Genomic DNA, 22,505 nt, shown 5'->3' on the forward strand with positions numbered 1-22,505 from the left:
TCACCTTGAAATTCTACCATTTCTCTTTGTATGGCCTACTGTATGTTGTTTCACAAAAGAGCAGCTGTGGGAGCTTTGATTCATTGAAGAAAGTTGCATTTTATTAAGATGTAAAGTAAATTGTCATGGATAAAATGAGACAAATCAGGAAACATGTTCATATTAAAAAAAGGGCAACATAACAACTGTAATAAAAGACATAGCTCAACTTAAAAATACAAAATAAAAAAAGTTACAGTGTTGAAACGGCTTCTCTAAGTTTCCTACACATACAGCAGAGGCAGTGAAGTCTATGATGGCTGCAGATCACAGCAGTCTTCCTCTGCACTCAGTGGATCCGCAGCAGCAGAGCAGCACCTTGCCCTCCACACTGCCCACCTCATAGTTGTAGTCCCAGGTCAGCTCTGTGCCGGCCCGGATCCGCCTGCACCAGGACACAAGCAGGCAAGTGAGCGTAGAACAAAAGCTCATCCATATGTCAACATCAAGACAATACAGTGCACTGATTCCTACATTAATAACTGCCTTCTCCTGAACTAATAGCTGGAGCTGCTACGGTATAAAATATAAATACTGTATTTTCTTCCTGGTCTGAACATCCCATCAAGCCTAGCATCATTCTCCTGTGGCACCTGAGGTTGACAAAAACTCATAACACGATCTAATTAAATTAAAATTGGTTTCAAAACTCACTTGCTGGCAAAAAACGCCACCCAGGGAAACCTCAAGTCATGTGTGTCCACAAACACATTCTGGACAAAAAGGTTAGGACTACAGCTGTGCTGTAATACAAAGAGGAGACAGAGATGATAAAATAAAAGATAAATACATAGGGACATAATTAAAGTGACATCAAACGGTCATACACTGAGATCCTGTAGATCACACACACTTACATTAAGGTAACGCCCAAGGTTTCCTTCCAACTTGGCATCAATGATGTAGCAGGACTCCTCGCCATCAAAGAACAGACGGGTGCTTTTGAGGGTGTTGTCCCCGCCTCCCCCAGACTGCCTCTGCTGTCCTGTTTTTCCTCCCTGACCCCCTGGCCCTCCCCCGCCTCCAGGTGCACCTGTTTTCACCATCATCCCGTGGCCGGTCTTTAGGGCGATGCCGCGTGTAGATTTCACTGCTACCTGCTTCTTAGTCATGCCTGAGCCAGAACAGCAGCAGCAGGAGCAAGACAATACAAAAAGTGAAAACCATGCGGTTATTATAAGTGTGGTGTAAATTCACTTGTTTTGTTCCTTCTCTTCTCCTCACCCGTGGGGACTTTCTCTCTCTCCTTGTTGTCGTCAGATCCAGAGCTGATGGTCTGAACATCATCACTGTCAGAAACAGTCATCACATCCTGTTTCTTCCCCGTTTCTGACTTCACTTGGCTGCAAGAAACAGAAAAAGGAATCTTAACAGCAATCTAACATGTTACGTGATGTTATTGATCACAGAGTTGCCGAATTATTGTTACATAAAATATGTTTAAAATCTGGAAAAACTAAATATCTAAGCATATTTTGGCAAGTCCAACACACCTCTTACTGTCTCCAGATTCCTGTGATGGAAAACAGAAAAGGGTTATTGATAATTGTGCAAGACAATCATAATACAAAATAAGAGCCACCTTTTACTATCTATCCTCTTACAAAAGATACCAGAGGTCTGATGAGGAGAAGCAGCAGGGTTGCGTTTCAATTTCTGCGAGAGACACTGCAATCATTTTAAAAAGGCTGTGCACACAGAGCTCAGTTCCTTGAAACATTCTTACTTTACTTCCTCTGTACTCACCTTCTTCAGACTCTGGCTGGTGAGCCAGGAAGCCACTTTGTTTTTCCCCATCTCCTCTGGCATGGACAGCGGCTTCTCGTCATCAGTTCCTTTGGCTGATGCACTCAATCCATCTTTACTGTCTTGACTCCCTGGACCAGGAAGGAGAGCAGTGTGTGAAAAGACAAAACGGTAATCTCAAAAAATCTGAACGCATAACATAACTGCAATGTGAGTGAAACTGTTTTGGATTAGTAAGGCAAGTAGAAATTATTTTCATCATCAATTAATCTATAAATATGTTTTGAAATAACTAATTAGCCATTTAATCTACATACTGTCATATCTAATTTCAAATGATATTCAATGCAATTATTCAAAATGTTTGGAAATGCACTTGTTCCGTTTCTCGCTCTTCATTAGAAGAGAAGATCAATACTGCAATGTCAATGTCTGTAGAGTAAATGGGGCTGGAGTCAGAGGCCTATTAGTTTACCTTAGTATAAAGACTGGAAAAAGGGGGAAACAGCTAGCCTGGTTTTGAACAAATGTAAGAAAATCTGCCTATCAGCTCCTCTAAAGCTCACTAATTAACACGTTATATCTCGTTTATTTTATTTGTACAAAAGAGTTGTGGTTTTAAAGAATGCGCCGGGCTATTTCTTTACCTTTATCGATAATTTAATCGAACCCGCCTTGAATAAGTATATTTCCCAAAATGCCGAACTAGTCCTTTAAATAAAAACACTGAACATTGACCTTTTCCCACACCTCCTAAAGATGCCACCAGCTCACCTTCCTTGTTGCCCTTGGCCTGACCACGTGTGGTGTAGCTCCTCCACACAGAGCTAGAAGAGAAGTAGTTTTCCTTCACAAACGTGTCATCTGAACTATCACTTTCATCTTCACTTTTTGAATCCTTGTCATCATCGTCATTGCTGTCTCCTGATGAGCTTGGGCTTTGGGCTGCGACAGATTCAAAAAAATAATAATGTGGAGAAGGAGGAAGATAAAATGTCAGCTGGGGTCAAACCTACACACCACAGAGAATCTCCCCAGGTCCAATAGAACACTGATCTCTCACCTTTTGACTTGGACTCCCCCTTTTTGGGCGGTCTCCCCACAGGGTTGGATGATACTAAAGCGGATGGTTGGATTTTTAACCTTGACATGTCCACGCCGCTCCCCTCGCTGTCCGAACAGTGAGCCTCACTCTCATAGCCCTCTTTGAAGTTCTCCACACTCTCTATATGGTCCAGATTGGCAAAATACTCATCGCCCATCTCTAGACCTTCTTTGTCGGCAAAGTCGTCTGTCAAGATTTTACCTGGTAATTGGAAGAGAAAGGGGGAAAGGAAAAAGTCACTTTGCAATCAAGTCATCTGTTGTCGCGTGGTAAAAAATTAAGTGATGAGGATGTCTGCATGTGTGCCTGCTTTCCATCACATATGTCCTTAAAAAACATTCCTGTAACTCCGGGTTTCCACTGAATGCAGAACGTCTGTGGACCGGCTCCGCTGCGGAACGGCTGCGTGCTCTGTCATACGTCAATACCCACTAGGTCCGGATTTGTTGCGGCACGGCTGCAGCCACGACTGACAGCTGTAGTCACGAGGAACCACAAGATCTCGCGAATTCACGTAGAATAGAACCACAAAACCAACAACAGTTTGGGGAAACAACTCTGTGCTGTGTTTTAAAGGTGTAGTGCAGGGAAATATGATCCGCCGTGAGCACGGTGTATTTTATTTTGAAAATTAACCAGACGTTTATTTTGTTTCTGTGCTCGACTTCCTGTCCCGCACTATCTGCCGTGTGCTGAATTGCTGCGGAGCTCTCCGGCGTCCGGCAAAAATAGAAGCTCTGCCTATCTGCTCTGGAGGGCTGCGGACCCCCGGAGCTGGGACGGAGTCGGAACGCAGCCGTTCTGCAGTCAGTGGAAATACACACATTGACTTTAATGGAAACCTAATGACTCCGCTGCCGTTCCACAGCCGTTCCGCAGCCGTTCCGCATCCAGTGGAAATTGGGGGTAAGTCTGTTTCCTTTTTCTCACCAGCATAGATGCAGACAAAAGAGCCCTTGGCCACGTCATCCAGACAGCGGATGCCCCAGCCTTTGTTTTGGGTCTTGAAGAGCTGGAGACGCACCTGCAGGCCGTGCTGCACCAACCGGTTGGTGCACATCTGAGCACAGCATTTGCACCGCTTATTACACTCGTAGATCCTGAGAGAGAGAGAGAGAGAGAGAGAGAGAGAGAGAGAGAGAGAGAGAGAGAGAGAGAGAGAGAGAGAGAGAGAGAGAGAGAGAGAGAGAGAAGATATTAGACAACCAAATTACCGTTATATTTAAAAGTAAATATCTGATTGTGAGAATATGAGGATTGAGAGTAAATTAGTCTGTCTGTAGAGTGATATGCAATGTCTGACCCTGTGGGGAGACACTCCTCTAATCGTTTGTGGAAATATCCAGCATTTGGGTTGATCTGTGCCCCCGGTGTACAACCTGTAGCCTGAAGGGTCAGCTGGTGGCAAGAGCATTTCGACCTGTAACAAAAGACACAAAGAAATGTGTTCAGGATATAACAGTCAGAGAAATACGAAAAATTATGGGTCATGGGTAAACAACTTCACTAACTTGTCTCGACAGCCGTCGGTGCAATCACACCCGACCAGGAAGTCTGGACTGGTGTTAATGTATACTCCATCTTCAGGAATACGCTCTTTACCTTGAAGAAAAGAGAGGAAGCAATAAATCAGAACAGAGGGCTTTTTCAAAAGGAGGTAGGGGCAGCAAAAGTCAGCTGTATGGATAGGTAATCATTTTTGATTTATTTTTATGTCTTTCTGCACAGATCTGCAGTTGTAGCAGGGTGCTTACGAAAAAAGCTCTCCGGAAACTAAAAGCAAGTTAAACGAATAACAAAAATTATATTAAAAAAAACCTTAAAAATCAATAGAGGAGCAACAAGGGGATCAAATAGAAATGAATAAGGAATAGAATCACCATGTTTTTTTTTTTTTATTCAAGCTATTCAACAATAATTAAAAAAAAAAAAATCTTTCTTTAAGTCCTGCTGTGTCAAACTTCTTTGCAAAATGTTTACATGTACTCATATGGACAAACTACATGTATCAATCCACCTACTAGAAAACAAACTAACGTCAGGATAAGACTACACAATATCAGCCTACCTAACGGACGTGCGGTGTTAGAACATAAATGAGCGTTGAGCATGTCTACCATGTCCCTCGGCCAAGTCACAGCAAAAAATGACTCCACTGATTTAGCATTGCACTCCTATAACATTGTCACGATGGACAGACCCAACCGACGCTGACTCACATCACTTGAGGCATTTTAACAAATTTTATGCAGTTTTCTCTGGAGCCACAAAAGGCTTCATGTGATTTTTTTGACATATACAGTTGTACTCTCCAAGAAAACAGACTTTGATCTGTGGTGTTCCCCCTTTTTTGGCTTAATCTGACAAAAAAAACATTTTGTAGTCTGATCCTGGCCCAAATTAATCTCTCCTTTGTTATCACCTCAATGTAATTCTTACTGTAAGCTACTTTAGGAGGCGGGGTGGAATCAATCTCGTTGACGCAGGAGAGTGGGATATCCTCCCGTCCACTAGTGATGTCGGGAATGTAATAGACTGGTCTCTGTGGCTGGAAGGGCCGGTCCACGAGCACGTAGGGGTCTAGACAGAACATCTCTAAGAATATAAAGTCACAGCGAGTCTGGAAGAGGTAGTGCTGGATCTCTTCCATGTTACGTAGACAAAGTCCACATGGAGCCTTGTAAATCACGTGGAAGGACATCTGAGAGGTAGACGAGACAAGAGTTGTACAATTCAGTTTAATTGCAAGGATGTGAATGGGTAGAACTGAATATTTTAAGGTTAGGGAGGATCTCTCCACAACCTTCCTTTTACTCTTCCTTCGACTTTACCTTGCGGTTGACTTTGCGTCGTCCTGTCATGCGTCTGAAATCGTACAGTAAAGGTGTGAGGAGGGGGTTCTTTCCTCTGTGTATGTCTGATCTTGTAGGTCGGACGCGATTCAGACAGGCGGGCTGACAAGTGTGTGCCAGGTAGAAGATGCGGTCCGTCGGGGCACGGTATGCGGACTGATGTGGGATAATGGCTGTCGTGTGGGTTATAGGAGCGGGGCCGGGAGCCAGAGAGGGCAGCAGTCTCTGATACGGTTGTGTGAAAGTGGGCGGAGCAATATTTTGGACACTCAACATTCTTCCACTATGGATTGACAAACAAAAGGCAAAGAGAAAAAGATCACATTTAAAAAATATCAAATGTCTACGATGAGATCACTTTTAACAGCGCAACTTTCTGTGTCACAAGTAGCAACTTATTAAACCAAACAATAATGTGGACTCACCCAGAGAGGTTGCTGGGACTGGAGGAAAGAGACTGCATGATCTTGGAGGCATGAGTGCCTCCCACACCAGGGACAAACGGAGAAGTACTCTTCTTTGCCATCTGATGTTTATTGCTGGAAGACAGCGAGGAGAGAAAAAGACTATTATTTCAATTTAAAAAGTCTCCACTTCCTCTCAAATCGTCGGGTTTATCAATTTATCAATATTTTCTAATAAATAAAGCATCAAACTAACATGTTATGTGAAAGATCTTAATGTTTTCTGATTTCCACCAGGAGCTAGTGGAGCTGAAAAAGCTAAAAGAGGGACTATTATAATACAATCAGCAGGTCACCAAAAACACAACTCCAAATGAATGTTACTATTGCTCTGTGTCTGTTAAATGTGTATTGAATTGAATGTGTAACTAGGCAACGGTTGCTAACAAGTCTGCCTTCTTTAAAAAGTCATAATATGTCAATGTTGTGTTTTCAGCTTGTTGTGCTGCCCCCAAGAGGCCAATCACATACATTAATGCAGATTTGAGATGGTGTTAAAGTGTCCATATTATGAAAAAAACACTTTTTCTGGGATTTGGGGTGTTCTTTTGTGTCTCTGGTGCTTCCACACACATACAAACTTTGAAAAAAACCCATCCATGCTGTTTAGAGTGAGATACGGTTTCTGAATGTGTCCTGCCTTCAGTCTCTGGGTGAGCTGTTCAAAATCGGCACGGCTTGTGACGTCACAAGCCGAAACGAGGCTAACCGCAACCATTAGCTCGTAGCGTTAGCATGCTAACGCTAATGCTAACGCTAGCATGCTACCTCGTTCTCAATAGCAAAGCACTGCTACAACACACACAAGTTCACCATAATCTACAAAAGAACTACTTACATGTGCGCCCTCATTTAGAAGTCTCCCAGCTAATCCTGCCTTGTAACTGACCGAAGTTGTAGAAACAGCCTTTCTTTTACTGTCTATGGAGCTAGCTAGCTGACATGATCTACATCTGAGCTACTGAGCATGTGCAGTGCAATCAGAGATAGTACAGAAGAAGAAGAAGAAAAGAGGTCTCACTCTGTAGCTAAAACAGAGACCAGCTGAAAAGAGGATCTGCAGCAGTGAGAGAGAGCACTGCAGTACAACACAAATATGGTGTTTTTTGAAAATTAAACCATGTAAACCTATTCTGGTACAACCTTAAAATACAATTATGAACCTGAAAATGAGCATAATATGGCTGCTTTAAAGACACCTGAGGCCTGTACTATGAATCAAGATCAACAAGCTCTGGATTTCTTTCAGTTACCCGGCTTCACTAACCCTAACAACCGCGGTCCCGCATAACCTGTGTCACAACGCTGGTTATCAACTAGTTCAGTCAACCCAGGGTTTCCCAATCCAGCGGCGCGCACGTTCACATAAAAGAGGTGGTGTTTGCGCACCACGACCAATCGCAAACATCTACCAGAGCCGCATATTTTACATAAGAAGAGCAAACTATAATTCTACATAAATATGAAGAACACAGACACGGTTTTACAGGCAAAATGCAGGAAGGAAAGCTGGCATAAAAAGCCGATACTGTTTTGCGTAAATCACAACGCTTATCCTATCAATATCACTTCCAGTGGTGTACGTGATAGTAAGCTCCAGGATGTCTATATACCCACTTAAAAATGCCCAATGACAGATAATATACTTTCTATTATATTTTTGATACATTTTGAATTGTCATCCGTGCTTTTTTCTAAGGTATTTGTTTTTACCGTGAATTGGTGCATAAAAGTATCGGAATGCAGGAAATGAAGTCGTTGATGCTTAAAACTTCCCTGGGGGAGGACACCCAGGCCCCCCCACTATGATATGCCACCCTCCTCCCACAAAGGCAGATTCTGGCCAATATACAGTACAGTACACCCACTATAATAGCCTACATTAGACTACACTGGTCACTTTCCCATCAGTCAGGCACAAGATCTGACCATAATTACACTTTTGCTTTCCATGAACTGTCGTTGCTTTAGCCTTTTATTTCAGTTGCAACCCCAGCAGTGGTAAGCTGTGAGAGAAAATAAAAAAATATCAACACATAATTCTAACCGATGTGCATATTGGCAACACATGGCTGAAGAAGCCGACAAATAGCCTATATGTAATTCCCTCCGCTTCAAATCTATATCTTTCATAAAGATACCCATCAGGGAATGTTAACGGGGTTGTCGGTCTCTAAAGGTTTTAACTTTTATGAGCGCACCTCTCTCTCTCCGCGCACCGAGCTCCGCCTGGTCTTCTAAGAACGGTGACGCCGTCATCAATCAAGTATTGATTGGTCAGTAGGCGGTGCTTTAACACCGGTTGATCTCTAATCTCCAACATAACCTTCTCCCGACCAGGTTAGGTGTTCAGCATGAGTTACCACGGCGATTGAACCCGGTAACAACTAATCCACCGTCGTGGTACAGAAAACCCTGGGTTGAACCTGAAGTTAACTCGTTAACTCCAAATCCTGCTTCGTAGTACAGGCCTCAGGTTAAAAAGCAGTGTTGTGTGGTCGGGTTGGCTCAGTGGGTAGAGCAGGCGCACATATACTGAGAGGTTTATGCCTCAACGCAGAGGTCCAGGGTTCGAATCCGACCTGTGACGATTTCCTGCATGTCTTCCCACTCTCTCTCTCCCCTTTCTCACCTAGCTGTCCTGTCAATTAAAAGGCGGAAAAGCCCAAAAAATAATCTTTAAATAAAAAAAAGCCGTGTTGTGCTGCCCCTTTCTGGTGGAAAATGTCAAGCCTGTTCCATCTCTTACCATACCCAGCATCAATGGGACCACTGGGAATTATCATCAAGTCAGATAAATTTCCACTTTCTTTCAACATAGTATTTGATGAAAATGGAAAAGGTAACATCTGTGTGAGTGCAGTCATCTCACATGAACGAAAGAATTTTCTCCCATTCTTGCAAGGTGAACTTCCTCTCAGTGTTTGATTTAGTCACAGAATGGAGCTCTAACTGGGTCATAAAAAGATACTGACCCTCAGGTTATATGGTTGCATGCTAGAGATTGTTTAATCAAAAGGTAAATAATTCCACAGCGTCGGCTTTATTTTGCAAGATATACACCTTTGAACAAAATGTCTTTAGTAGTGTTAGTGCTATTAGTGTTAGTATATGTTCAGAAAGTATCACTTACTCAACACGTAGAAGCTGTGGGGGCTGAGGAGGCTGAAGCGTCTGTTGGGTTTGTTGGGGCTGTTGGGTTTGTTGGGGCTGTTGGGTTTGTTGGGGCTGTGGGGTTTGTTGGGGCTGTGGGGTTTGTTGGGGCTGTGGGGTTTGTTGGGGCTGTGGGGTTTGTTGGGGCTGTGCGGGCTGAGGACGCTGTTGATATTGTGGTGTCTGTGAAAGCTGGCTGGGTGAGGCCTGCGGCGTTTTGACGGGAGAGGCACCAACTTGTCCGTCACTGGTGTATTGAACTACTGGGCCTTTACTCCTCAACGCCCCTGGAGATTGAAATAGACATTGAGAAATGGAGGGAAAGTTCAATGACTAAAAGTACACATTACATTACATGTCATTTAGCTGACGCTTTTATCCAAAGCGACTTACAATTGCTATATATCAGAGGTCGCACACCTCTGGAGCAACTAGGGGTTAAGTGTCTTGCATGAATGAGTGTGTGTGTGCTAAAACACTGTATTAACAGGAAGCCTATAAAAAGTTATCTATTTTTCAAATGTTCTTCTTTTAAAATACAAAATCACGGTGGTGGAAATGGGCCTCTCTGACACTGATTTAAGGTTCAAAATGTACAACATTACCCATGTTGGGTCGTGTCCGCTGCTGGCCAGCCAGCTTCTTCTCCTGGGTGTTGGCGGTAGTCATCTTCAGGTTGAACATTGGCTCCAACCTGGTAGAGCCTCTATAAATCCACTCACTCCTCTTGTCATCCTGATCAACACAAAACAACAAAGGAAGTTTAATCTCTGTCAACTGCTGTATTGATGAATCAACTATTATTCAGCACATTTGTTTAAACTGATGTGGAAACTGGCAATAAACATGAACCCTTCTGTTCTTTTTAAACAGCTGTCCAACTAGGTGAATGTTTTTTTCTCTCAATTTCTTACACTGACATACCAAAAAGAGGATCTTGACCAAGCTTCCATCCACCTCCTCCACTTTGCTCCTCCACCAAGTTCCCTCCCACTCTGTCTTGATGATCTGTCCAACCTTCAGGAGCACCATTGGCCTGCTGGGATATGCAGTGATGTACTCCTCGATGAAGTCTCGACACGATGCATCCTCTATGTCCTCCCAGGTACGCTTTACTGTATAAAAGAAGCATAAACTCACTCTTTTACTCATTATTACCAAAAATTGGCTCTCAAAACTTCCAACCAAAAACCAAAAACGCAACTAATTTTACAGCTGTGTAATAGGTATAATTTACTGGGTTTTACAGATTACGAGAGACACTTACATGGTCGGCAAACTGGGTGGAGCTCAGGTAGTGTCACATAGGAAGCATAGCCATCATCAAAGAATATCAAAAACCTGAAACATGTACAACACAGATATTAACTACAGCCTGACCAATTCATTGTTACACACACACACATATAGTATAGTAGAAAGTATTTGCAAATATTGTATATTTTATGTAAAGTGTCTCTATTATATATATATACACATATATATATATATATACACACACACACACACACACACACACACACACACACACACAGACACACACACAGTATCTCACAAAAGTGAGTACACCCCTCACATTTTAGTAAATATTTCATTATATCTTTTAATGGGACAACACTGAAGAAATTAATTTTTAAAGGCCAGTTATTTCATGGATCCAGGATACTATGCATCCTGATAAAGTTCCCTTGGCCTTTGGAATTAAAATAGCCCCACATCATCACATACCCTTCACCGTACCTAGAGACTGGCATGGTTTTATTTCAGTTAGCCTAATAGCTGGTTTGATTTGCATTAATATGGATCTTATCTCAGTTAATTAAGGCATTAAGATCAATTTCCAAAAGATGATTTTTTTATTCCTTTTTTTAGTCAACTTTAGCATGGGTATGAATACTTATGAGCAGCACTGTATATGTGTGTGTGTGTGTGTGTATATATATATATATATATATAATGAATGAAGGCCAATATATTGTCAATATATCTGATTTTGTAGCTCTTGATATTGGCCTCACAAATACAGTTTTGGTAGGGTTCTACCATTAACACATAGTCATGCAGTCAGCATCCCCACCCTTAGTTTGCCCACTCTTTAGCTTTGTCGCCCACCTCATACGATTTTTGTTGTTGGGCATCTCTGCTACTATTCCAGCATAGAGCCACACCAGGTTGCCGTCCTTGTACTTGGCGACTACACGTGCCCCGACATACAGAATCTCCAGGGTGGGGTTATACTCGAAAGCCACATGGTTTCCAGACAGCAGACTCTTTCCTTTATCAAACTTCACTTTATACTTGAATATGCCGTTTCCTGAATATAGACAGAGGATGTGTTGTGTTAAAGATGGCAGATCAGGAAAATTCAAGCAAAGAATACATAAAATAACCAATAATATATAATATACAAAGGAAACCTTAATTGTTAAAAGTTGTTTTTGGTTACACACCGGCAGGGTGAATAGCAACGAGGGCGCCTCTGTGCCATGTCTTGGTGCGTTTCTTTCCCAGAATGGTCATCCCAACTCTGAGCTCATCTTCTGTTACGTTTGGGTTGGGCTGGGTCATGGACTGAGATGGAACCTGGGATACAAACACTGCTGGCACTGAAGCCTGAGTAGCTGGAGGGTAGGAAAAGCCATACATTATGTTAGCATCAAATATACTTTCACACAGGTATGATGCATGTAACATTACCTAAGGAAGTATGTGTGTGTGCTCACCTGACTGGGATGGAGGCTGTGATGGAGATCGGAGCAATGGAGCACCTAGTGAAGGCTTGTTGACAATTTGGACCAACTTCTGCACCTGCTGGGAGGCTTTCTGTAGCGCTGTGGAGACCTCTTTTAACTGGTAAAATAAATAAACAGGACATCGTTTTAAAAACAAATAAATCAAAATGGACTTATCTATAGTGGAATAGTAGATGTTGAAGACAACGTTTACTTGTATGTTGTTGTGGCATAGAATATCTCAAGATATCACAGGTTTTAACAAAGGTAGGCCACATGATTCAACTCACCGCGAGATGGGCCAGAAAGTCCAGAAAGGCTACAACAATATTTCAACACCTCTAAACTCCACTCAATCAGACAGCCCACAACAAACATTTAGCAATGAAGTGTAGATACAGATCAATATAATGAAGCGTTCTATTGTTCTTACCACTGGATCTTTGCCAGGAGTGACAGGCATCTTTGGAGGAACCACTGAAACATTATAAAGAACAGAACATATTTAATAACCTGGTTGTTTTTATGTCGTAGTAGCAATGAAATTGTAACTGAAAGTAGTATGACTTACAACAGCCAACAGCAATGACATCATCGTCGTCATCATCGTCTATCTCGATGACCTCAGAGAACAACTTGCCTCCTCCGCCCCCCTCATCCTCTGAACTGCTCTCTCGGTAAACAAGACCGTTCTTCTGATAAGTGTCCTTCACGAGCTTCTCACACTCTAATAAGGATCTGAGGAAGAGTGTGGAGAGAAAATGTAAGCTCTAAAGACACAAACAAGAACTGTACAATCAGGGGTGCACCGATCCTCCACCGGTGGATCAGTATCCACACTAAGCAGGTTGTGTATCGGCCACGATGTGACCGATCCTATTAAATACAGTTTCTTCGTCAATGTATGAATTCTGTGTTTCCACTTTATTCATTGATTAACAGCCAATTCAATTTTTTCTTTTAGTGCTATTGCAATACCTGGCCTTGTTTCACCTTCCATAAAAATTACTCCAAGCAGTTTCACACATTGAGGTTTACAGATTTCAAATTTTGGCAAAACTGAGTTGAAGTATTGTAATCTGTATCAGGAGAGAAAAACGCTTTGTTGCATCTCTCTCTCCCTCATTTACTGTCATCCCCCAACTAGCGTTATCCAATAAAGGAATAAAATGCCTCCCAGAACACAGCCCACTGTCACACATTACAACCACAACCATGGATTCTTGTCATCAGTTTAGCAGAAAATGTGAAAAAAAATCTGACTGTGCTTTAAAAAAATTAAATTTACATGATGCACAACGTGATGTAGTTTATGCTAAATATTCATAAAAACAGAGAAATATTTTAGTTTCCATTATGAAAAGTTAAAAGAGGTACAAACAATGTAATCATTTGTAGCACTAGCAGAGCCACATCTGTTGGATGTTGTGTGCACTAAATGATTGGCTCTATGTTATTGTTAAAAACCTATGTCAGCTTGTTATGGTGTGCTTGAAGCAGACTTCCATGATGTTTTGTTATACAATTGTTGATCTGTCCGTTCACTTCATCAATGCTACCTGCTACATTTTCCTTTTATGTAGTAGCTGATTCGAACAGCTGACTTTTACACAATTATCCACAACTTCACCATTTGTCGTATAGACTTCTCCAAAGTACACTCAAAGTGCCACTAAAGAATGTGCAAGTTCTGAACAGTGGTTGTACATGTGTTAACTTTAGAAATCATGCCTGTGTATGATAGTGTCCCCAGATTTATCTTCACCAGACTTTCCAAGGTGTACATTAACAAAAATGTAGCACAATTACCCATATAGTATCAATGCTAGCAACTGATAAGATATATAAAAATAATAAACACTAAAATACAGAAGAGATATATCCTTGTAAAAATAGTGTATATAGACTAAAATCACATGACTAAATAAATAAAATAAACAGACTTTGGGAAAAGATTTATGTCTACTTACTTGTTGGCATCGGTAAGAAGCATGTCTGTCATCGCTTCCTCTTCTTCTTTCTTCTCTACCCATTCTTTTAGCTCTGTCAGCTGAGCCTTTTTCTTCTGCACAATCTCACTCTTGTCCACGGCATCGTCAATCCACTTCTTCAGCTCATCCAAAGAAATGCCCAGCTCTTCCTCGAGATTGGAGTCCCAGCTATCCACTTCCATTCTGAGGAGGTAACATCATTTTAAATACCTACACGAGTCTTCTAAGTCTCATTCTGAAATGATTAATTGCACAGCAAATTGTTGTTTAAAAATTACTACTCTATCAGTCTACCACTACTGCCAATTTGTTACCCATACAATTTACATTTTCAGGATGTTTTGTTGCTGTTGTTGCAATCAGCGTGTCACTTGGCAGTCAAAGCAACAGAATAGAAGTATGACTTTCATTTATATGATCATCTTTTGGTAAATATATCCTAATACTCCTAAAGCAATTAGTCAATGAATCAATTATTTGATAAAAAAATTACTTCTGTTGTTGTAAATGAAATCTCTTTGGAAAGTCAGTGTCCCCTCTTTTTTAAGCACATTTAAAGAGTTTGATCTGATACACAACACCGAAATACAAGTCATTGTTTTTTGACAGCAGTATGTAGTATGATTATTTTCTGTGATTTAGCATACCCTTCTATCCATAATACCATAATGATGACTCCTAACGTATCGCTCAGCCCTAGTTGTAACCCTGCTTGTAATGTCTGCAAATACTCATGAGAAATGCGTGCTGATATTTGTCAGTCATCAATTCCAAGAAAAAAACATTACTTATTTCTATATAATTTGTGTCATGTAAATTACATGGTAATGTGTCTGTGGTGTGATGGAGGCACTGCATCACTACAAGTAAAGCATCAATGCGTGCAGTGCAGACTGAGATCATCTACTGAGTTGGGCTGCAGTTTAAACCTTGCACACTGGACAGGGTAACACATGTGTACAAAACACTGCTTCCTTTTTAGCCTGACTAATAATGTTGATATCGTTTGTTTACCCAAGCACACAGAAGCTGATGATAACTGCTCTCCCAACCTAAAACAAATGCGAACAAATGTAGAGTTGCTACTGATGTGGCTCATGGCTATTATATACTTAAAATAACAATTATTCAGCGTAAATGTAATCTTGACGCTGCAAGAGTCAGAATTGGAGAGTCGCCTGCTACTGGTTAGCACAACAAGGGACAGTTTAAAGGCAAAATCATGTTTAATTAGCTGGGTATTTTCCGATTTAACCTAGGCAGACCGAGTAACTGCTAGTTTAACCCATCATAACTTAACTGGTACTTTATTGAGAAACGATCTGGGCGAGCAGAGCAGCTAAAAGACATCAAATTGAAGCCTACATAGTAACAGCAGACTAGCTCGTTAGCCTAGCATTAGCATGGAGAAAGTCTATCTCTTGACTGACTGGTGCAGGTGTCTGGAAAACAAACAGCATGGTGTCCTCTCGTGTCTCATGCATCACACGGTGAACTTAATTAAGATACAGCACTCAACACTCACCCATCGCTGCTTTCCATCCTGTCCGCTCGCAAACATAAGGTTAACTAGCTAATGCTACCCGCCAGTTAGCTACAATAAGGAGTGCATGCTTTGCTTTCCAGTGTACTCGGAGTGGGCGGTGTTGGGCTCTGTGAAAGCTCCGCCCACGCGGTTTATCCAGGTATTTCAAATCGTGCAACTGTGCGATGATGCTGAGGACAGAGCGCCTAAATTTCTCTTCATGTCAAGGGTAACGTTGTTGTTGTTGTTGTTGTTGTTGTTGTTGTTGTTGTTGTTGTTGTTAATGCCCGACGAGGTGTCCATTATGGAAGGGTTAATACCATAGACTGTATAATATACAGTCAGTAATACCAGCTTATCTCACTCAGCTCATAGAACCCTCTGGCTCAGCTACGACCCAGAAAGCTAACGTTATGCTAATCAGATTCAAGGCACTGAAGGACTACACAGTGGAAATAACCAATCTTTTTCATTTAATGTAGCGCATTAATTTAGAGCGGTAAACAGTCAGTTTCACCAGAACTCGTTAGTAGGAATATCACGTTTTAATGGACAGCCTGTAGCCAATCAGAATTGAGTATTCATCCAGATCATGGTATAAGTTTAAAGGTCTTTTATCCAACAAAAATGTCATGGTCAAGAATACTGAAATAAATTTACTGCCAACACATTTAATAACAGTATTATTGTAATTTGTGGATTAGCACCCCAATCAAGCTCTACAATATTGCATGTGAGAATTTTAAGATGAAATGAAGATAAACTGTAGCGACATTAATTAATCAAGTCATTGCACTTTTTAATCACACTTTATATTCTGATAAATACTTTGCTCCAGGAATAATTATAAAGTGTGTCATTAAACATTTCCACTTTCCAGTGTTGCAAGTACTACTTTGAGAGTAAACTATATCACAAGCTACCAAAATACCCTGAAATGACATAACTAGAGCTAATTGGCGCTAATTATGGAGTTTCTGAATGATACCAGGAGATTGTCGAGTACTTACTCATTCATTGATTCATTCATTATAGGAGGTGTAATTTCATGGCCTTAAAGCGTTTAATGCTATAAGTAATTTCCCTTTTTAAGCAAACTGAAAAAAACTTTGTGAATAGAAAATTCACATCTGACTGAGAGGCACTGAAAAAAAAGTGTTCTAGGCAGTTCTATGACTCTTACCTTTTGCATTATTCCTGTCCAGTAGTTTTAATTACAAGGCTATTAAACAGTAATCGCTGATTTCAATTCACTTTGAGAGCCACTTCAGGATGCACATGAATAATCCGTCCTGTTTTTTTCTTGACTCTGCCTATTATTATGATGCGGCCTCTATTGAAACACCACTGATCAGTTATCAACACATATGCTACAAGCTAAAGGGGTTATTCAATTTGTTCAATAACATGCAACTTGCATGAAAGTGTGTGCAAAAGATATACAACTTTGGGGAAAACAGCAGAACATCTGTTTTGCGTTATAGTTCTATCATTGAGAACTTTGAAACATCTGTGCCCTATTAGTGTGGAAGGGGAGGCATTCGCCTCTTGTGTTTATAAAGCAGCTTTTCACAATGTACATTCTGGTAAGACGAATAAATCACACGTGATCTCATGGAGTCAGCCTTTCTGTTCTCTGTAGTTAAAGTAAAAAGGTTTGGCTGTTTGTATGTTGGCATGATACAAGGTGAATATAACGGCTTACCTCCTGGTGAGATATGCCATTTTTTGTAAAGTCATGAAATTGTACATTTGATTAAATGCACAGGCTCTGGTCAGAGACCATTGATCGCTGATTAATTGTTTTTTGTTTTATTTACCAGTTGAGCTTAACCAACACTTTATATGTACTACTTTATTCTGATTTTCAATATGCAGGCCTTCATGTTTATCACACCAGAAAGGCCTACCTGGATGGAATCATTAGTTTTCAAATTTCTTGATTTAGATGGTTAGAAGATTTAATTATGTCTAGACCATACAGCACACAGAATAGTCACATAGTCAAGTCATTTTAAATAGTTACATTTCAACAAAATTACAATGTGTTTCAAACAACTACATGGTCTCTCTGAGTTTTCTAAACTTGAAACCATAAATACCTCCATAAGTATATACTACACTAAATATTAAATATAGTTTGTAATTTACATTGCATACTTACGTTATTTGTAGTCTTCAGATGCTGCTGGTAAACACCTTTTTATATTTTTTGTACTAAATGTTAATATACACACTTACCTAAAGGATAATTAGGAACACCTGTTAAATGTCTCGTTAATGCAATTATCTAATCAACCAATCACATGGCAGCTGCTTCAATGCATTTAGGGATGTGGTCCTGGTCAATACAATCTCCTGAACTCCAAACTGAATGTCAGAATGGGAAAGAAAGGTGATCTACGCAACTTTGAGCGTCTGAGTATTTCACAATAGGGCTGAACGATTAATTGCATTTGTGATAATATCGCTATATGTTATAACGCGATTTCCTAATCGCAAAGGCTGCGATTTGGTCACATGACTCGCGCGAGCAAATCAGTCTGCACTCTGCAGAGAAAGCATCAACTAGCACGCTAACGCTACGCTGTACCGTGAGCTGATTTCTGTCATTCAAACAACTCTGAGTTGTAGTTTAAAACTTTTACAGCCATTTTAATGAAATGAAGGGTTTTATTCTGGTTCGAGTCCATACATGCAGTTAATGGATACAGACACGCAGAACTGAAGGCTCAGTTGGCAACTATTAGCTAGCTCTGATTAGCGGTTAGCTCCGGTTAGCGGTTAGCTCCGTTATAAAGATATGGAGTGGAGGAGCTGCCACTGAGAGGGGTAACAACCAGACTCTGATAAATGACGTTCGGGGAGCTTTCACAGCAGCGTGGCCGCGGTGTTTCAACAGTTTTATTAGTACAGTTAATCCCACGGCAAGAACACCAGCAACTAGCTAACGCAACGATAGCCTCTCTGCACTCGGCAGCACGCAACTTCACGAGGGGGAGGGGCTGGAGGCAGCTCCTCTCTGTGCACTGTAAAAAAAAAAATACACTGTTGTGTGGTTGTGTGTGTGTGTGTGTGTGTGTGTGTATATACTATATTTTTACTTTTTTAACTGTCTAGTGTGTAATTGTGTGTTGTTCATACTATAAAATGATTTATTGTTTGTCTTTGTTGAATAATACAGAAGACAAAGAGCTTAAAAAATAATCGAATCGCAATCGCAATATTTGGGAAAAAAATCGCAATTAGATTATTTTCAAAAATCGTTCAGTCCTATTTCACAATCTGCTCAGTTACTGGGATTTTCACGCACAACCATTTAGGGTTTACAAAGAATGGTCTGAAAAAGGAAAAACATCCAGTATGCGGCAGCCCTGTGGGCGAAAATGCCTTGTTGATGCTAGAGGTCAGAGGAGAATGGGCCGACTGATTCAAGCTGATAGAAGATCAACTTTGACTCAAATAACCATTCGTTACAACCGAGGTATGCAGCCAAGCATTTGTGAAGGCACACACGCACAACCTTGAGGCAGATGGGCTACACCAGCAGAAGACCCCACCGGGTATCACTCATCTCCACTAAAAATAGGAAAATGAGGCTACAATTTGCACAAGCTCACCAAAATTGGACAGTTGAAGACTGGAAAAATGTTGCCTGGAATGATGAGTCTCCATTTCTGTTGAGACGTTCAGATGGTAGAGTCAGAATTTTCCGTAAACAGAATGAGAACATGGATTCGTCAAGCCTTGTTACCACTGGGCAGGCTGGTGGTGGTGGTGTAGCTAATGGTGTGGGGGCTGCTATCCTATCAATATAGGCCAACATTTCTAAAGAATGCTTCCAGCACCTTGTAGAATCAAAGCCACGAAGAATTAAGGCAGTTCTGAAGGCGAAAGGGGGTCCAACACGGTATTATGGTGTTGCTAATAATCTTTTAGGTGAGTGTAAATAGGTAGAAACTATATAAAAGTTGAAAAAGTGTCAGACAAAACTCCACCGAACTGACTCGGTCATAAAAGGTGCCTCAAAATATTCTTTGGCTTTTGAGTATTCATTTTTGTTATCCCATTTTAGTTTGAATAGATGGCGTCATGGCTTTACTGTAAAATGTGTAGGTCCATCACTCTTCTTGCTCATCCTGGTATGTCGTGACAGAGATATTACTGTAAGGGTCCAGCACCATCTGAGCGCAGCGGACTATGGTCACCAACAAGAAGAAGCAGAGCAGGAAGAAGAAGAAGAAGGCAAAACCAAGGTCCACATCCACATCCAACCTGGACACGGGGAGGACTGGAGGGTCCATGTTGACAAATCTACCAAAACAAATTAAAGTCCAGCTATTCCTCAGTCAGCGTCTCATCTGTTTACTTCCCTCTTGGTAGTTAATACTATCAAAGCAGTTCCACAGTGCTTTAATTATTCAAAAATCCAGTATATCTTTATCTGAATGGGCTCTACCAGCTCTTCTGTTGATGCTCACATAAAATCCATTGACACCAACTCTTCTTCTGTTCAACAATCCATTCCTCTACGTCTTGGTCTTTTTTTCCTTCTCCCAACATTGACACCTACTGTTCTCCCAAAGACAAGATAGCCTGGTGGACACACACAGCCCCATTTGGCACCTGTGTCCTCCATGAATAGTTAATAAGGAGTTTGGTAACGATCAGGCCGTTCCTGAGATTAAAACACCCAGGCATCTCTCTGGTCTCTACAGGAGAGAAGACCTTTACAGGAGATGACACCTTAACTGGAGTCACTGGATCCCTGGTCAGTACAAGGTATGGACACATGACAACACTACAGAAACGTGGCAGAGTCAAAACACAGGTTTTTAAAGCGTTATATAAAAAAAATGTGTCGTGCAGATTAAGATGCTATACTGAAGCAATCAGTGCATCCTACAAATGCCCCCACACAAGGTTTTTGTTATTTATAATCTAAAATTGGTGGAATATCAGAGTATAGAGAAGTCAAGATGCAGAAAGGAAAACGAAAAGGTTGAGGAAAGAGAATAGGACGCGAATAGGACGCCTTAGTGGCAATCCACTTGAGAGGGTTTGGAAACTGATCCTAACCAAAAAAAAATGCAGATTGCTTGTATTCTGATGCCACTATAGACACACACACACACACACACATTAGGAGTAAAGTGACTCTATGCAAATAACAGTGGATCTGAGAAAACAACTGTGCGAAGAATCAGTATGTGGTGAGATGATACCGGCAAAACAACATTTACAACACAAGACGTCAGTCAAGTGCAACTTTAACAGGACCCAGTTGACACAGTAAACCTATCTTCGACCAGTACTAGCATTAATGCCATCCGTTTGCACCCCCAGGCTGTGAAAGAGGAAGGACGAAGGCGGAAACTGATCCCAGGAGATACACAGATATACAGAATAGGGAAAGAAAACAGATACAGTCCAATCAAAGCAAGATGGCTTTGGTTTCTTCACCAATTAAGAACATAAAACTGATTCAAGGAAGTGAATACATGCATGGATGTAACTGAAAACAGCCATGACTCTTGCATGAGTGTGATCAGTAGAGTGCACTGCTCAAACAGCCATAATGAACAGGACTGGAAATATATACAACTTTGTGATTAAGGATTAAATGATGCCGCGCGTTGACTAACACTGCTATGACCTACCACAGCTGAAAAGAAGCGTGTTCAATTCAAAACACTGTCCAACATCTTCACTTTCAACAATTTAATACAAAAACCAAACATTTCTTTCTCTGGTTTAACATTTCATATACAGTATATATATTTGTGTTTCTATGAGTGATAAAAGTTCACATCATTGGAAAAGCAACCTGGATACAGAGCAACCAATAAAGACAACACAGTAACCAACATACCATCTTCTTGAAGATGGTCAATTATCAGCATTGGTTTACATATAATTACATAATTTCTCATAAGTGTGCAAGTGTTTCACACAATGGAGATCTGTAATAAAAAGGGTCAAATTTAAACTAATTCCACATATTAAAAATCTAAATATTTGAGAAACATTATCTTTCATACCACAACATTCTTCTATAATACAAACTTACCAAAAATGATTGTAAAACACAGATGGCTGGACCTTGTTGAGTAAGACCTAAATGTTTGTCACAAACAAGAGGGCTTCTTTTTTTTTCTTTTCTTTTTTTAGGGCATTCTCGCTTGTAGATCATATTGTTTTAAGCTCTGTTTATTCCATTTCAACCCTGAATACCCTGATCAAACCATTAATTAAATACAGAATAGGGCAATGGAGAGCTGAAGAGATCGTCAAAAGTAACAAATCACAAATAACAATAAAATACTTGGGAAACTTTTCAATAAAAAGGAGAATTCCGGCCGATTTTTACCTGAATCTTGATCGCTAGATGTCACAGAGTACTGTCCATAGGAAAAAAAATGTGCTAGCAAACTGGAGTTGCTGCAGCTTATGGCCAGAGCTCCCAGTTAGCTAAAATGCCAGTTGTGGGGGCATATTCTAAAGAGTGCCTTTGTGCCTCTTAACAGACATAAAATGCAAAATTTCTGTGCAACTAGCCACAACTGCAGTATCTCATGTTTATGGAAAGGTAGACGATAAACGTTTAGGTAATTGTATTTTCTCATTCTTTCGCCACAATTCGGAAAGGCACAAACGCAAACCATTTCTATTCCACAGTAGATCGCCGCATTTGCAGCTAACATTTTGAGAAGGATGACAGTACAAACAGTACAAATTTAAACGGTTGATAATGTCTGAGTTGAAAACACATCTTGTTGTCACGTAAGGGCCCTGTTCATGTTGCACAGAATTTTTAATTGCATTTTGTGTCTGTTAAGAGGCACAAAGGCACTCTTTAGAATATGCCCCCACAACTGGCATTTTAGCTAACTGGGAG

At 40.8% G+C, this 22,505-nt stretch overlaps 2 protein-coding genes across 5 annotated transcripts; both read right to left on the reverse strand.

The window, feature by feature from the left end:
- Positions 1-79: 79 nt before the first annotated feature.
- Positions 80-15,795, reverse strand: setdb1b (SET domain bifurcated histone lysine methyltransferase 1b). 4 transcript variants are annotated; one of them, XM_036006438.1, is made up of 26 exons: positions 15,608-15,795; positions 14,062-14,265; positions 12,663-12,829; positions 12,525-12,568; positions 12,083-12,209; positions 11,810-11,980; positions 11,472-11,673; positions 10,627-10,700; positions 10,284-10,474; positions 9,965-10,094; positions 9,519-9,646; positions 9,340-9,419; positions 6,168-6,281; positions 5,722-6,025; positions 5,330-5,591; positions 4,402-4,492; positions 4,194-4,310; positions 3,821-3,990; positions 2,849-3,091; positions 2,560-2,730; positions 1,786-1,916; positions 1,533-1,552; positions 1,264-1,382; positions 897-1,153; positions 694-782; positions 80-424 (listed from the first exon to the last, which is right to left on the reverse strand). In XM_036006438.1, the coding sequence occupies exons 1-26, from the start codon at positions 15,622-15,624 to the stop codon at positions 307-309; spliced, it is 3,741 nt and encodes a 1,246-aa protein (XP_035862331.1). In that variant the 5' UTR covers positions 15,625-15,795; the 3' UTR covers positions 80-306. The 4 variants fall into 4 exon arrangements, with proteins under 4 accessions (XP_035862331.1, XP_035862330.1, XP_031155252.1 ...); XM_036006437.1 differs by having other exon boundaries at positions 2,867-3,091; positions 9,340-9,646; XM_031299392.2 differs by having other exon boundaries at positions 9,340-9,646.
- A 3,762-nt stretch (positions 15,796-19,557) lies between these two features.
- LOC118495989 (cortexin domain containing 2-like) lies at positions 19,558-22,454 on the reverse strand. The gene has a single exon (XM_036005847.1). It carries the CDS (start codon positions 19,909-19,911, stop codon positions 19,729-19,731), a length of 183 nt encoding a protein of 60 aa, XP_035861740.1. The 5' UTR covers positions 19,912-22,454; the 3' UTR covers positions 19,558-19,728.
- Between the last annotated feature and the right edge of the window lie 51 nt (positions 22,455-22,505).

The sequence above is a fragment of the Sander lucioperca genome, chromosome 10, assembly GCF_008315115.2.
Source record: "Sander lucioperca isolate FBNREF2018 chromosome 10, SLUC_FBN_1.2, whole genome shotgun sequence".
Lineage (NCBI taxonomy): Eukaryota > Metazoa > Chordata > Actinopteri > Perciformes > Percidae > Sander > Sander lucioperca.

What these genes read in the sequence shown, in the direction of transcription:
- LOC118495989 (XM_036005847.1), bottom strand. Translation starts at nt 19,911, where the DNA reads ATGGACCCTCCAGTCCTCCCCGTGTCCAGGTTGGATGTGGATGTGGAC.
- setdb1b (XM_031299392.2), bottom strand. An exon ending in TTTTGTCTGCATCTATGCTG is followed by an intron (nt 3,092 to 3,820) that starts GTGAGAAAAAGG and finishes TCCAATTACCAG; the next exon opens with GTAAAATCTTGACAGACGAC. An exon ending in GTGGCGTTTTTTGCCAGCAA is followed by an intron (nt 425 to 693) that starts GTGAGTTTTGAA and finishes GTCCTGGTGCAG; the next exon opens with GCGGATCCGGGCCGGCACAG.